The following is a 15,189-nucleotide window of genomic DNA, read 5'->3' on the forward strand; positions in this document are numbered from 1 at the left end:
GTAGGAGCAGCTAAATGCCATTTATTTAGTATTTATTTTGTTCTTCAAACAGGAGCCAAACTATTTACACATTTTTTCACTTGTTCTTTTTCCGAAACGGTTTAATTAAATGTACAGTTTGCTGTTATTATAACAACATTCAAAAGACTCAAATAAAAGGGGAGCTGAGCTGACTGGGATACAATTACTGTGAAATCACAATCTGATTTAAATTCACTGCAACAGAATCACATGATCAATTTAATAAGTGTGCAACCAATCATCCTTTTTTCCCTTTTCTTTTTGGACCAAGTTTCTGAAGTTTATATAATATTAAAAGCCTTTTCAGTGCACTAAAACTACTGAATGTCATCTTAAAAATATGCTGAAGTTGCTTAAAGTAGATTTTGAATATATATATATTTTTTTGCAAATGCATACCTTGTTAAATTCAAACATCTGGTTGTAATTTAACAATTCTAACCTAATGGAGTCTTCTGCAACTTCTCAATGATAGGTAAGGAAGATAATTAGACACAAGTTGGCGATAATCATTAGCTGCTTGGATTAAAAATGACAATCTGTAGTTAGCAAAGGTACAAAAATAAACTGATTAAAAACACTTGAAGCTTCAAATCTTTTTAGATCAAGGGTGGAAAAGTCCAGTCCTTGAAATCTACTATCCTGCAACATTTAGATGAATCTCTTTTCAACACAAATAGCTTGACTGAAATTATTCAGTCAAATAGCTGTCATTTACAGAGCTAAATTACACGTTTATGAGAAAATTCAGGCGTGTTGGAGAAGGAAAAGCTTCTAAAAGTTGCAGGATGGTAGACTTCGAGTGCCACAGTTGACCACCCCGACCAAAGAGGCTTCACCTTCAAATAGAAACAAAGAGGCACAAATCAATCCTCTAAAGAATCGGGCCAGTATTTTCTTTGAGCGGCTCTGATTTATAGATCAGGGATACTTTCCATTCCTGCACATTAAATGCAGCAAAAATAAGAACTCCCACCATTTTTGAGATCAACTAACAACACATACTTCAACAGTTTAATGAAAATCAGAGAAATGTTTGAAATTCATGTTTGGATCAGTGGTATTTCTTTACCGCTCTCCACCCAGGGCGATATGTAGTAGAGTGGGTTGAGAGATAATATCAGCGGCTAAAAATAAATAATAATAAAATAAAATAAAAAGTTGCAACTTTGCATCGTAAAGAACTTTTTAAAGCTTAATTGCATGTTCAGTCAATGACGAGCAGCGCCCCCTGGAGTTTTCCCACTTTAAAAAAAAAAAAAAAAGTAACTTGCTGCATCCGGCTACCGATGCTACAGTTGGTCTCTGATCTGCAACTGGGCTTAGGATGAAAAAAAAGTTGCCACGCCTCAGACTGGTATTAAACCGATTAATACTTTAGATCTTATTGAGAAATTATAAAAAGTGTTACCGAGAGTTGCTTTCAAAATTTTACTGATACAGGTTTTGTGTTTGGTTAAATGTGGAAACTGCCACTGGGTTTGACGCATAAATGAGGATCTTGCAATTCCGTCACATCCGTTCAAAATTACCTCCTCTATAAAGGAATCTGCTGCAAATATTATTTTTTCCTTTGCTGTAAAAGTTATTAAAGAAAAAAAGATGACAGAATCAGAATTCCAGATCTTAAAAATACAGATATGAAAACTGGTCATGAAAACTTTGATCAACGGATCTCCAATTATAAAGCCTCCTTTTAGAGTAAATAAGCTTGAGATTCTCTCACATCTGCACAACAGTATATATATATTTTTTTCTAAAATCGTACAATTCTCATGGAGTGTAAAAAGAGTCCAAATGTACTTACTCGTATCTGAAATTTAAGGATGACTAAATTTACCCTAACTGCATACTGATGCAGCACAGCGAGGGGTCGGTTACTGAAATGCAACCCGGTCAGCTCAGCTCCCCAGAGTACAGACCTTCAGAAAACAACAAAACAAATTAACTCCGAACAAATTCACTCTGCGTTTTCATGAAAACAAAAGAGCAACAAAAATCCAACCAGCAGCAAAGTTAGATTTGGAAAAAAAATATTAAAGACTTGTCGCTCTACTCTGTAGTTAGCTAGTAACTTTTAAAGGTGATTGGATGAATATGTAAGGAGGTCTATACACAACAATTCTGTTAGCCAACAGAACCAAAGCGCTGTCGAAAACTTTGTTCAACCTGAATACAGTTAACAAGATGGTTTCCAACTAAGTTTTATCATCGAGAACATTTTCAGTTAGTCATCCAAGACTCGGCTATACAATTTAAGGCATGTTGAACAAAGAAATAAAGCAAAACCCCACAATGAGAAACAAAAAAAGTCATCCAAACCAACTTTTACATTATTTACAAAGCGCACCAGTTGAATTGATGAGCGCTGTTGTGTTTGTGTCTCTGTGAGTTGATATTTACGTATCCCTATAATGTGTAACTTCACCTGGAAATGTGCATGTAGTGTATGTTTGCCGCTCCTTTGGACTTGAGAATTTTCTGCGACCTGTTTGTGTGTTTAATCGTGTTTTAGAGTCTTTTGTTGTTGTTTTGTACAAGTCTATCCAGTTCCACGGCAGCAGGGATTTCAAACAGCCGCCATCTTTCTGCGTTTTCTTGTCCGAGACCTTTTAGACAGGATGGGGCCGGGTATTCGAAGAACCATTTCTTCAAGGTCTCAGGTTGAGGTGGGTTGAGACCCTCGTCCCCCCCCCCTTTTTTTTTTGTTGCCCTAATCCTCATCAGAGAGCATCTGATCAAACCCCGAGCCAAACGGAATGGGTGATGAACTGTCCGACTGATAATGCCGATGGCCTGCCCAGTCCGAGGACGAGACAAGTGTCTTGGGGGTAAAAGTTCGAAAGAGCAGGTTTAGGCGAGCTGATTCATGGGTCGGCTGCAGATTAAATCCTCGTCACAGAGGGCAGCAAATAAAGCAAAGCCAATTGCCTGAGAAGAGGACACACAGAAAGAGAGAAAACAACTTAAAGTCACAAATTAGGACAAGGTTGACCGTATTTCTCAATTCTTACTTTAGAAGGGTGGAGGTTGAATTTTTCTCCACTGACTTTAGACTGCGGCACATTTCTTATTGGACAAATACTCAGAACAGCTGAAAAATCTAAAATTCTCTAACACTTGGCATGTCTCTAAGGCCTTTTTAAAAAAAAAAAATTGTTACCCAGACCTGTCACCAATTGGCAAAGTTTGGGAGAACAACTCAACTGTCACCCTCTAAAGCAGGGGTGTCAAAGTCAAATGGACGGAGGGCCAAATAAAAAATTTAGCTACAAGCCGAGGGCCGGACTGATCGAATGTTCATTGAAATTTTTTTAAATGACGCATATAGTCTAGTGAACCTAATTGAACCTACTGAAAACCTAACAAATATATTCCAATATGATCAGATAAATAAAGTAATATTTTCTTATGGCTCTGTCAGTAATCTTTAATTTTCAACAGACACAACTGAAATATTTTTAAAATATAATTGGATTGAAATACAATAAAATAAAGTGCAAAAATCTATTAATCAAAAACAACACTTTCATCAAGTAGAAGTAACATGCAGTGAAAACAAATATTAAACTCAGTGTCCACCTTCCTTTTTGCCATTTTTGATGGGTATCTGAAAGTTAATTTTACAGTGTCGCCGGCGACACATCTAAATCTGCAGTACCGTAATTCCGCCACACGTAGCGCTAAATTGAAAAATTCCAACGGTTTCTGAAAGGGGAGACGTTGCACTTTCCAGCAAGTATCGGGTTAATACGGTAACTTCGCAGCTGCAGCTGCAGAGAGTGTAATTAATCCGGGGGGCACTCGTTTAATAGACGGTATATTTCGGCAATAACTTGGTGGATATTGAAAGTTCCGGTTGTTATGGATACATGGGTAAGTACATCATCTCACAGAACATTTAAAGAACTACTTACAGTTCAAATAAGGAAGATATTTTTTTTCAGACGGGGTGCCGGCTTGCTGCGGTCTGCGGGCCGGTTCTAATAATAAATCAAGATCATCCCAGGGGCCGTAAAAAATCTTCTCGCGGGCCGGATGTGGCCCGCGGGCCTTGACTCTGACATATGTGCTCTAAAGAAAGGAAACTGGCTTGGATGTTTAGGAACCTCTTAATTTCCACTCTAAAATAAAGCAGACCTAGTGTAGTTTCGCCAAGTTTTTACATGGACTTGCATGTGAAAACTTGGGAGGATTTTGAACCTGGGAGCAGCATTTTTAACAACTTGCAACTGTTCTAAGGAGGTTTTCCATACAGTGAACTGGTCGATGAAATAAAAGCATGTATAATTGTTTCCTGTTCAGTAAGTAAAACAACAGCATTTTCTCAGATGATAAATACAGGAACAAACCAGAGACTTGACACGTCAAACTGGGGTGAAACGTTATGCCAATGTGTTTGGCATGCGTTTTTTTGGCGTATAGAAAAACTTTTCAGTTTGTCTTTATTGAAGTAAACTGAACAGCCATCCACTATTCAAATTCAGTCGAATTCAGAGATGTTAGGTGAACCGAGGTGTACAACTGAATATCATCTGCTACATAACGATAAAAACGTCTTTAAAAAGTTTGATAGGATGTGGCCAAGAACAATAAGAACCAGAAGAGGAGCCAAAAGCAAACAATTTGTAAGTTCAACTCTATATGATGTACGCCAAAAACAGTTTAAGATTTTGGGTAAAACTTGTTGCTTCTGTTTGTGGACAATGAATTGAAAATGACAAATCCAATATCGGCTTCTTGATGAAGTGTCAGATGTCCAAGGGAGATATTTTTAAAGAACTTACCATGCAGCTCTCCTCCTGCAGGAGCTCCACCGCTCTGAAGGCAGTCGTCAAGGTTGGGAAACCCAAGTGGAAGCGTCCTTGGCGACGGCTCTTCAGAACGGCGTCCGGCTCTCGACTGTGCGAGTTGATCAAACTCTTGTGGCCGCTCCAATCTCCGCTTTGACAAGCAACCACCAGTAGGCATATCCAACGCCTCAGTCGACGCTCGTTTCCCTTCCATCCCCCAATTATTTCAAGGTTAGTGGCATATAAAGGGAAACTCGCAGTGAGTCCACTTAAAACTATTGAAAACTATTGGTTTCTTTTCCACGAGGAACATTCAGTCCAACGTCTCATGAATTTTTTCCTTCATCCATCTGCAGTTTTTTTTTTTTCTCTCGTTCTACTTTGAAAGGTAATACAAAAATATGCTTATGTACAGGAGGTGGGAGAAGACGGGGCTTCTCGAAGTCTCTCGTTTTTAGTTTGGGAATAAATTTTTCTGCGACTTTTGTTTTTTTCTTTTCTTGAATCAAAAGTCGTAGCAATCCTCCTGTTGTAAATTGTGCTCCCATCCCCAGAATTGTACCTCACAGCTTGAATGAACAAAAGTGCATAGGTGAGTCGGTGAGGGCAGGGTGCGAGTGCGTGGGAGGGTTGAGGTGAAGACGAGCGCACAAATCAAGTGTCCTCCTCTTTTTTTATTCGTTTATTTTTTGGCCTCTCAGTTCCCTCAAGGCTCTTTCAGCCCTGCAATCCGGAAAACAAAGTCCATCCTCGAGGTTTCTTTTTTTATATATGTATATATATAAACAAGGCCGACTTAGAGGAGTTTGTCCATGCTGTTCAGATTCCTGCCACTCGTCCTCAAGCAAATTAAAAAAATAATAATAAAAAAATCAAAAAGAAAAAAGACCCCAACACCACTCATTGTCCATATGGCAGAAGCGCACTTGCAAACCCCACCCGTCTCATGTGGGAACAAAAACTAAAACAAAAAAAACTTTTAAAAAATTAAACAAAACTGCACCCACAGTTATCCATGTGGCTTGTAAACAACCAAAGCTCCAGTATGGAATAGAAAATAAGTCCTTTCTTTTTTAATTCTGAGTCACTACGACCAGGATTGTTAGAGGCAGTGTGTTCAACTGTATCCATCCAGAGTTTTTATTTTCCATTTCTTCTTCTTCTCCACTGTGTAAATGAAAACCTCTTAGAAGCAATTTTTTTTCTGTTTTGTTTCCATTTTTTGAAATCTTCTGAGGAAAAACAAAATCTGTTATCAGCACGGGTTTTTTTTGGAATACATTCAATGTTTTAAGAAAAAAAATAAAAACAATACACACTTCACATGGCAAGGAAACAAAAGAAAATTAGGGAAACAAAATAAAAAAAATTAACACACAACAAAAATAGCAGCCCCAAGTGCTCATTATCTTAGTCCAAATACTTTTTAAACTTTGTATATAATGTATATATTCCATATATATTTTTATTAAAAAAAACAACTCGTCATTATCAAATTGCAACAACGAGTAAGTAACACAATATGCTAACATTTCTCGCACCGTTTCTGTGCAGTCGCACATTAAAAGATGCTGTATTTTTTTTTTCCAGAGTCAGAAACTCGACACCTTTCATTCACAAGATCGAGAGCTGACAAAAGGCAACGTGATCACACCCCAGGAAAAAAAAAAAAAACGAACAAAAAAATGAACTGGACTAACCTTTCTGATGGATCACCACCCCCAAAAAACCCCAAACACCCCCACCCACCCCCAAAAGACAACTAGAAATATTTACGATATAAACTTACAAACTTTACATACAATGTGCTGAGCACCGACACACATCACATCCGCTCTCGAAAAGAGTTAATGTCTCAATGGCCATGCACCCTATATCAAAGTTCTTAGGCACAAATGTGCATTCATACACGTAGAAAAAAAAAAAGCACATACAAAATGAGTACCTGTAGTCTTAACTCACTTCTATGAACAGTAAATGAACACATCCTCTGAACCACACACACACACACACACACTCTCATTCATACTTAGAAAATCTCACTCGGATGCACACGCGCCAACTCCCCCCTCATGATCCGCTGCGTCCGCCAGCCCTTTAAGGGCCGCAGAGAGGCAGAGGGAAATAAACCAGCGGTGAGCCATCATGTCATGAGAACAAAGCTAACATTTACAAAATGTATGCATCTTTTTTTTCTTTTTTTTGAATCTATCTGAAGATGAAGAGCTGGTGAGAGAAAGGATGTTTGTGCAGTTTGCCCTCTCTCTCTGGTTCAGTCACACTCTCGGAACAAACAGATGAAATCCCCCGTTTGGAAAAAAAACAAACAAAAGAAGGGGGTGTACATACTCACACTCTGAACATGAGGAGAAATTACTGAACAAAATAAGACAAAAAAAAATGGCCTCTTTTATGTTTCATACATCTCGGTAAGCAACAGGAACAAAAAGAACATTGTGCAGACTGGATCACACTCGCTCGCACACATTCACAAAAATATTCACTGCTATAAACTAACCCCATTTGTTGGATTTTTTTTGTTGTTTTTTTTTTGTCATTTCTTTTTTTAGGCAAGTGCAAATCTTCAAGTTTTTTTATACTCCATTTTTTTTTTCAATAGCTTTACTTTTCATATAAATGTAAAAAAAAATGCTCAACAAGAGAAATATCAACAGTGTTTGTCTTTTGAGAAAGGATTTGCTTTCTGATACGGTTCAAACTAAAAAAAAGGTCCCCCTTACTTTTCTAAACCTACCTTCATCCCCTCAACTCCTCCTCCTCCTCCTCCTCCTCCGCCCCACCCCCCGCCTGCTTCCAGTTCAGATGCGCGCCGGCGAAAACGCGTCGTCGGACGCGCATCGATTCCAAACACAAATGTACACATGAAATTAAACTAGTCAAATCCCATCTCAATAAAGTGCATTAGTTCAGAATAAGGTGCTTAAAACTTTTGAGTGCCAGAGGAAACCCCCTCCTCACCTCCCCCCGGCTCACCCCTCCCCCCTCTCCCCTGCTCTAGTGATCAACTGGTGCAGCAGGGAGCCCTGTTTTTCTTTTTTTAAACAACAAGAGGGAGATAAAGGGATTAACCCTTCACTGTCTCTCATGCTTTGCTCCCTTCCCTTCCAGAACCCAACCCAAACCGATTCCCCCCCTCTTCCCTACCCCGGTTCCCCAGCAGTGCACATTCGTCATCAGGTTTGTCTGATTAAAAGACAGAAAAGGCCTCAGGTAGCTATTGCTGCTGCGCTGCGTCACATCAGTAATCCTCCACCATCTCCATCTCATTCATGCTCAGACATTCGCCCGTGTTGTGGAATGAGTACCCTGCAGGGGACACACAACGCAACGCTTAGATCATCCACAAGATGAACGCACACCTGACATTTGTCATTCTATATTGCTTAATTTTGACACTTTTAATGTATTGAATTTGGGCATGGACTGATTTTATTATGCATTGCATTAATTTTCTACTCATCATAACTAATGGGCTAATAGCAATCCACTGTAGTCGGAAATACCCCCCCCCCCAAAAAAACTTTTTTGATGAATTTATGAATTTTGACTGAATTGATTAGTTTTTTAAGAAGACGTAAAAGTGTTGTCACCCATGCACCAAAAAGAACATAAAATGAAATTTACAAAAACCCTTTTTTCTTCATGAGGCTTATATGCTTATAAATTAACAAAAACAACATAAGAACCATTTCTCTGTGTTTTAATCTTTAAAGGCAGAAAAAATCAACTGGATTTCCTGTGGTAATCATAAAGAACCACAAACCTCTCCAGGGAGATGAAAATATTACACATATTAGTTAAAATGCACCATCTAGCCCTGTTGCACAGAGAAGGCAGAAGTGAATATAAATAGAAAATAATTGCTGCCTTTTGTGAAACATTCTCAAGCCTCTGTTTACATGTGTTAGAAAAATATGCTTGGGTTTTGTAACAGGCTGCTGGTCTTTGTGTTAATGCTCCCGGTGTTGCAGGGAGAGAAAACACAAGAGTGTGTGGGTGTGTAAAATAAACAAATCCAGTCAACCCACTTGTGTGCAGCCTTTTGAGCAAGAATCAACTTTGAAATTATTACATTAATATACTATCATGTAATTCTTCAGTAAAGTGGTAGAATTTTTTTTTCCAACTTTACATTTATGGAAAGCAAACAAAATGTTTGAGTTTATCTAAAACTGTCACTGCAGTTCAATCAGACAGAGATGCATTTTGTTTAAATTCCTCATCCAGTTAAAATACAGCCCATGCCCAATTCAGTCTGAATCAAATCAAAGTGGCTGGTGTCGCTTACCTAAGATGCTGGGATCAGAGTGCAGCATCATGGGTGGCTTCTTCTTCATCTTTCCTCCCTGGTTGTCATAGAGACCAGCTTTGCCCATGTGGTTGGCCTGAAACATGGACTGCAGAGTGCTTGGATTCATACCTCGCATTGAGTCCTTAAAGTGAAACAAAAAAAACAGAAGTTATCCACATGACCTCACCTCTATCAGTTAGAACAACTCATTTGTATCAATATATATCTAAAATAACATTTTTGTCTTTCTGATAGCCTTCATCATTTACTGATGTTGCTTTAAAAACTGAAGTATCTGATGTGACCTTTGTGTTTTTGTTTGTTGATGAGTGATATCAGTTAAATATGCAGCAGCCTTGTGAAAACTTGGCAATAAAAGATTCCATCAAACTACTGAGTCACTAATATCAATTACTGTGAGCACGTGGAAATTAAGAAAGGTTCTTTAATTGTGTTTACCTGCAGAGGGAAGTTCATGTTCAACCCACCCACTTCTTTTGATAGCTGGAAAATGAACAACCAGAAAGAACATAAAACATTTCTGAACATTTAATTGCAAGCTTTGATAAATTCAATACAACAAGATGATAAATTACTTTATCCAAGAGAATAATTAGAATAGATTTTTAACCTAGATTTTATCCTTTCATTTATCAGGACTTCACAGCTGTGTGAAAATCATCAATTATCAAAATTAATGCTGGAGATATACATCAACCACATATTTTTGCATGCAAGACTGGATGGTATTAGGAAAACATGTGTTACTCTCTCCAGCTACTGGAAATAAAATTTTATATTTCTACCTCAACAAGCTTATTGTGAAAAAATAAATAATTTTTTATTGTGCGTCATATTTCTGAAATGCATCGTTTATAAAAAGCTGTTTGGGGCCGAGGAGAGGCGTACCTGTTGCTGCTGTCTCTGTTGGTTGGCTTTCTGTTTGGCACGTCGCTCCAGAAACTGTTTGGCGAACTCTTTGGCTTCCACTGTGTCCCCAAGGTAGGACCGGATGAAATCCAGCACTGCATAGGGAGACTCCACCTCCTTTAGGTACGCCACGATGGTGGCGACTGAACAGACACACGAGGTTACCATGGTTACTAGAGGCAGCAGAAGCAGTATATTCTGCAGTCAAATTGTTTTAGACATTCATAACCATCAACTTTGACTGTATAAAACAGAGTAGAGTGCCAGATCGTTACACCTCCGAGCTACAGATTGTAGATGTTTTGATTTCCTCCTGTGTGAACAAACCACAAGATAAATAATCCTGTTTATTGATGAAATCCGAGTTTGACGCTTTGCTATCACGACTTTCCTACAGGTGGCCTGTTGTCCAGTAACATCTCAGCTTTGTAGTGCTGAAATGATTAATCGTGGCTAATCAATTACTGAAATAATTGTCAACTAATTTGGTAATTGATTAATAGTTAAGTGGAATGTGCAGATAAAAAAAAGCCCATTTGTTGATTAAAAAAAATAATAATTCAGAGTAGTAATTTAGCAAAACCGTACAAAAAATGTATACATTTTGCACTCAAGATAAAAACCTTTATAAAAACTGACAAACGTGACAGTGTTAGCTTCACCTGGATCACATTTACTAATGGAATGATGTTATTGGAATCTAGGCAATAAAATGTTTATTTTCTGATTTATAAAAGGATTTCTATTATGTGTTTATTTGCATCTTTTAATGTATTTCTGATTGTCAGAATAATTGAGGAATTAATAGATTATTAAAATAGTCGTTAGTTGCAGCCCTATATGTAAAGTTATCACTTTCTTCAGCTCAGTTTCTTTCAAACTTTTAAACGTTGACATCATTCATCTTCGGCAGACGACTCTACAACAACAAAATGTCAGAGCAGATGCTTTAAGATGCGCTCGGCTAAGAAAATAACCTGAAATGCAAGATTGCAGGGCTTCAATCAATAGCAGCAAGTGTGTAGATAATAATGACGAGTCTTCAATGCGCTGAACTAAATATAGGTTGAACTCTCCCCCGCCTCTTGGCAAAGCTTAATGGGTAAAATGGTGGCGTTCCTACCATCCAGAGAGGAAGAGGAGTTGTTGGCAGAGGTGTTGAGAGCGTGCAGCATCTGTTCACACCAGGTGGTGAAGCCGTCCTGAGGCTTCATGCCCTGCAGCAGCTTCAGCAGCTTCTCCTCGTCCTCCGTTCTCTTACGACGCATCATGTACTGATCGCTATGAGAGAAAACAAAAGGATCTGTGATGAAGAAGTGGATGAGTGGGTTTCATTTGGTGCTGAGTGGTCTGTTTAGCGTGGCGTACGTCAGAGAGGGGCTGCTGCGGCTGTTCTTCAGGCCCAGGTTGTTGTTGGTGCTCCCCCGCAGGCCGGACTGGTTCTTCACCGCCTCATCCCACATCCCCATGCTGCTGGAGGAGCCGCCGCTTCCTCCCTTCCCATCCAGACCGCCCCACATGCCCACGCCGTCGGCCCACTGCCCGCCCATGGAAGAGCTCCCCATGGACAGGCCTGGATGCTGCAAGGCGAATATTAAACAAGATGTGTTGATGTGTGTTCTGTTTCCAACAACGTCCCACATTCATGCTAAAAAAGGAACTCACTCTCTGCTGCTGCGCTCGCTGCTGCTGCTGCTTTAAGATGCGCTCGGCTTCCTGCATCTCCAGCATGGTCAGAGACTTCCCTGCCTTAGAGAGGCCAGAAGAGGGCGCACTGCTCCACCCTGAGCCCCCCACTGCAGATCCCTGCTGCTGGGGCGACTGCTGCTGCAGCAGCTTCATGATCAGTTCCTGCTGCTGACGCTACCAGCAGAAACACAAAACATTTTTTTTACTGTTTTTAAACAGCAGAACTGCTATTATATAATGTTTTTAAACTGAGAAGTAGTTTAATTTAATCAGTGTTACTGCAAGACAAATTCAAGACTTTTAAAGACGCACTACATTTATAACCTACATAAATGAGAATTTATAAGTTCCAGTAAGTTGAGCTGTGTGATTTTTAATAAAAATTTATAACTGAGGAATGCCTCAAAGTTGAAGGAAGTTTAAAAAGTAGCTTCCATGTAAAGCAAGGCTGTTCAAAGTGGGGAACGGAGGCCATTTGTAGCCACTGGACTGATTTTGTGTGACCCACTGACTACAAAAATTAAATAAAATAGGAAAAAACAACAAGTTTTAAATTAAAATCTACTTACAAAAATGTTAGATGCAACAGAAAGTGACCATCTTTTCTGTTATTCTTCTGTTGTCATGGCAACTAGTCATTGACTTGTACTATAAAGAACACCCTGGTGCACCCAAATCTGCTTTCAAGCAGATTTTTAATTGCGGTCTTTAAACTTGGCTAAACACACCAAGTGTTTCCAAATGGAGACTGACCTAGATCTTGTTTTTACTGCTGAGAAATTACAAAATATTTTTTCAGTTTTCTTCAAACGAGCCTAGAATAATAAGCAAACTGGTTGCCTTTCATTTAAACAAGAAAAAAATCATTTCAAGTTTTAGATTTAAAATCTTGTTCTTTCAAAGAAAATCTGATTACTTTGTTTTATTAAAATAGTTCTTGCTTAGTTAGTTGCTGAGCTGTTGCTACGTTGCATGAGATCAGTCTGTATTTTGCCACCTTTTTTAAAGCTGCTCCTTCTCACCTGCTTGCGTCTGTAGAGCTCCTCCTCCTCCCTCCGTTTCTGCTCCTCCTGCTGCTGCCTCCTCTTCTCCTCCCTCCTCTTGCGCTGCTCCTCCTCCTCGCGCTTCGCCCTGAGTTCGGCGTCTCGCCTCTCCTGGAGCTGAAGGGCAAACGTCAAAATAAAGAGAAACATTTTGACATGTCTGAACAAAAACTATTGTTGGGCGATACGACAACAACCACTCTCTGTATGTCAACACCAACACAATCACAGCACAGTTTGAGTGGAGCTGACCTTCTGAAGCTGTTCAAGAGTTGGACCCTGAGTATTAGGATTCATTGTTAAGTCCCAAAGACTGGCTTCACCGCCTGAGTGGAAATAAAAACACTTATGTTTATATTTTATTCAATGTTTTGTTTGCATTGTAAAGCGAACGGTCCCAACTGCACCTGACGACTGTGAAGCTGAGGTATGCATGTCCCACAAGGGCCCTGTATCTGGCACTGACATCGACCGGTTCATCGAAGGCATCATACCCTGCTCACTGCACCTGCAACACACAAACAGGTCCATATGGCTCAGTAGATAGCAGCTAAGTCATTAAACATTCAATTCAATCAACAAAACTTGATTTATTCCAAAGGGAAACTGAGAGGAAACCTGTTAATGAGCTGGAATAGCTGCTGCTGCTGGAGCTGCTGATAGAGAGCTGCCGTCGCCAGCTCCTGCTGCTTCTTTAGCCGCTCCTGGTCCAGGTTCCCCTGAAAGATCCAACATGGAAACTCAGCTGTCATGACGACGCGTCTTCAGCTTCATCACACAAAAAATGAAACAAATATCACCATAAAAGATCCTTCAGTTTAACATTAGGGTAGGGCTGGAAAATTTGTTTTCTTCACTTTCTTTTCTAAAAATAAAAAATAAAAAAATTGAAGAAAAATATTTTCAAAAAGTGGCGTTTATTCAAATCATCCATTCTGGGAGTTGAATGGCAGAGTTTTAGGGCCCAACTATTAAGCGGTGTTTAATTACCAGAATATAATCAGAATATTAGCAGAAAAAAGATGAAACAAAAAAAACATCTTTAAATTTTAAGTAAATTTTGATGAGAAAAAAAAACTTCTAGTTATTCATCATCTGACATTTCCAGCTCAGTTGGTGCAGATATTTCTTCAAAACAGACTCATTTACACAATCAGTTCACATTACTGCTACTGATAACACCAAATACGAATACTTAATCCTTTAACACATCGGTATTAAACTATTATCAGAAAAACAAATACCAAACTTCACAAGATGCTTAACATTCCTCATTTTAATGTTTTGTACTTTTTTGTGAAAGTGAGACTTAGTTCTGGTATAATTACAACAATATCCTAATGAGTGAATAAGAAAATAAAACTTATTGCCTGTATTCTGTAGTAGAGTTGACCTGAATTCAAAGTCCAAATAAATAGAAGCTGTAAAACGCACTTGTTAAACAAGATGGCCGGCCTGAGTTTGCTGAAATCACTCTGAGCTTTGAAAACCTAAAGAGTGCATTGGAGGGGACAAAGATATAGACTTTCCAAAAATGTAATCTTCAAAAACCAAAAATTCAAAGAATCAAAATCATTTTACAGCTCAGCATCAGGCTGTAAAATGTAAAACAAGCTGCAGTTAAACACGATGCTGGTGAGAAAAACGTCCTGCTCTGTTTCTGAGCTGAAGAGGAAAGAAACCCTGCAGTCTGAGGTGGAACCCACCGTCCCAGCGGGCCCCCGGCTGGTCTGCGAGCGCTGCGTTGGCGGGAGCTGCCTCACCAGCAGCGGCGGCGGCGAGGGCCCGGGGGCAAAGGGCACGCGGCCCCACATCTTTATGACGTCCCCCAGGGGCTGGAAGCCCTCGTCGCAGCCCCGCTTCACCAGCAGCGTCATGGTGAAGTAGCCGGCCTGGAACCACTCGCACATCTCCACCGTGGTGAACGGCCCTGCAGAGCAGAGGAAACCCGCAGGTTAAGCTCTGGGTTGGTTAGTAATGTTCACAGGTCGCAGTGATGAAACCATACCCTGGATCTCTCCCTGTGGGTCTTTGTAGAACCACTTCATGGCGGCTTCGTGAGACAGCGGCAGAGCAGCCGCTGTGTTCCGGCTCTCCTGCTGCTGCTGCAGAGAATGCGTGAAGCATTCCTCCTCCATGGACGTGTCCTGCAGCGACGCCACCATCTTCTCTGCCTCCTGCACAAAGGTCAGAATATGGTCAGTTAATATTCGAGAAGAAAAAAGAAAGAAGGACACAAAGCCAGGGTAGACAATAAAAAGACATGAGAGGACAGAAGGATAAAGGAAGAAAAGAAGGAAGAACAACAAATTGAAGAAAACAAAGCCAGGATAGAAAAGGACAGAAAAAAGGAATGACTAGAGGAACTAAATGACAGATCAAGTCAGAAAGAAATACTCTT

At 39.7% G+C, this 15,189-nt stretch overlaps 1 protein-coding gene across 2 annotated transcripts in view; it reads right to left on the reverse strand.

Moving 5' to 3' along the window:
- Positions 1-6: 6 nt before the first annotated feature.
- gigyf1a (GRB10 interacting GYF protein 1a) overlaps positions 7-15,189 on the reverse strand; it is a 33,107-nt gene continuing 17,924 nt past the window's right edge. For both annotated transcript variants that reach the window (XM_044097449.1, XM_044097448.1), the window contains exons 13-26: positions 14,797-14,965; positions 14,495-14,718; positions 13,407-13,507; positions 13,196-13,296; positions 13,041-13,114; positions 12,768-12,905; positions 11,722-11,919; positions 11,425-11,636; positions 11,180-11,337; positions 10,036-10,199; positions 9,586-9,630; positions 9,124-9,268; positions 4,809-8,141; positions 7-2,952 (exon numbers count right to left, since the gene is read on the reverse strand). In XM_044097449.1, coding sequence (XP_043953384.1) covers positions 8,074-8,141; positions 9,124-9,268; positions 9,586-9,630; positions 10,036-10,199; positions 11,180-11,337; positions 11,425-11,636; positions 11,722-11,919; positions 12,768-12,905; positions 13,041-13,114; positions 13,196-13,296; positions 13,407-13,507; positions 14,495-14,718; positions 14,797-14,965 — 1,797 coding nt within the window. In that variant the 3' untranslated portion in view covers positions 7-2,952; positions 4,809-8,073. The remainder of the gene's footprint in view (positions 2,953-4,808; positions 8,142-9,123; positions 9,269-9,585; positions 9,631-10,035; positions 10,200-11,179; positions 11,338-11,424; positions 11,637-11,721; positions 11,920-12,767; positions 12,906-13,040; positions 13,115-13,195; positions 13,297-13,406; positions 13,508-14,494; positions 14,719-14,796; positions 14,966-15,189) is intronic.

The sequence above is a fragment of the Gambusia affinis genome, linkage group LG18 (genome assembly GCF_019740435.1).
Source record: "Gambusia affinis linkage group LG18, SWU_Gaff_1.0, whole genome shotgun sequence".
In the NCBI taxonomy this organism is placed as follows: domain Eukaryota; kingdom Metazoa; phylum Chordata; class Actinopteri; order Cyprinodontiformes; family Poeciliidae; genus Gambusia; species Gambusia affinis.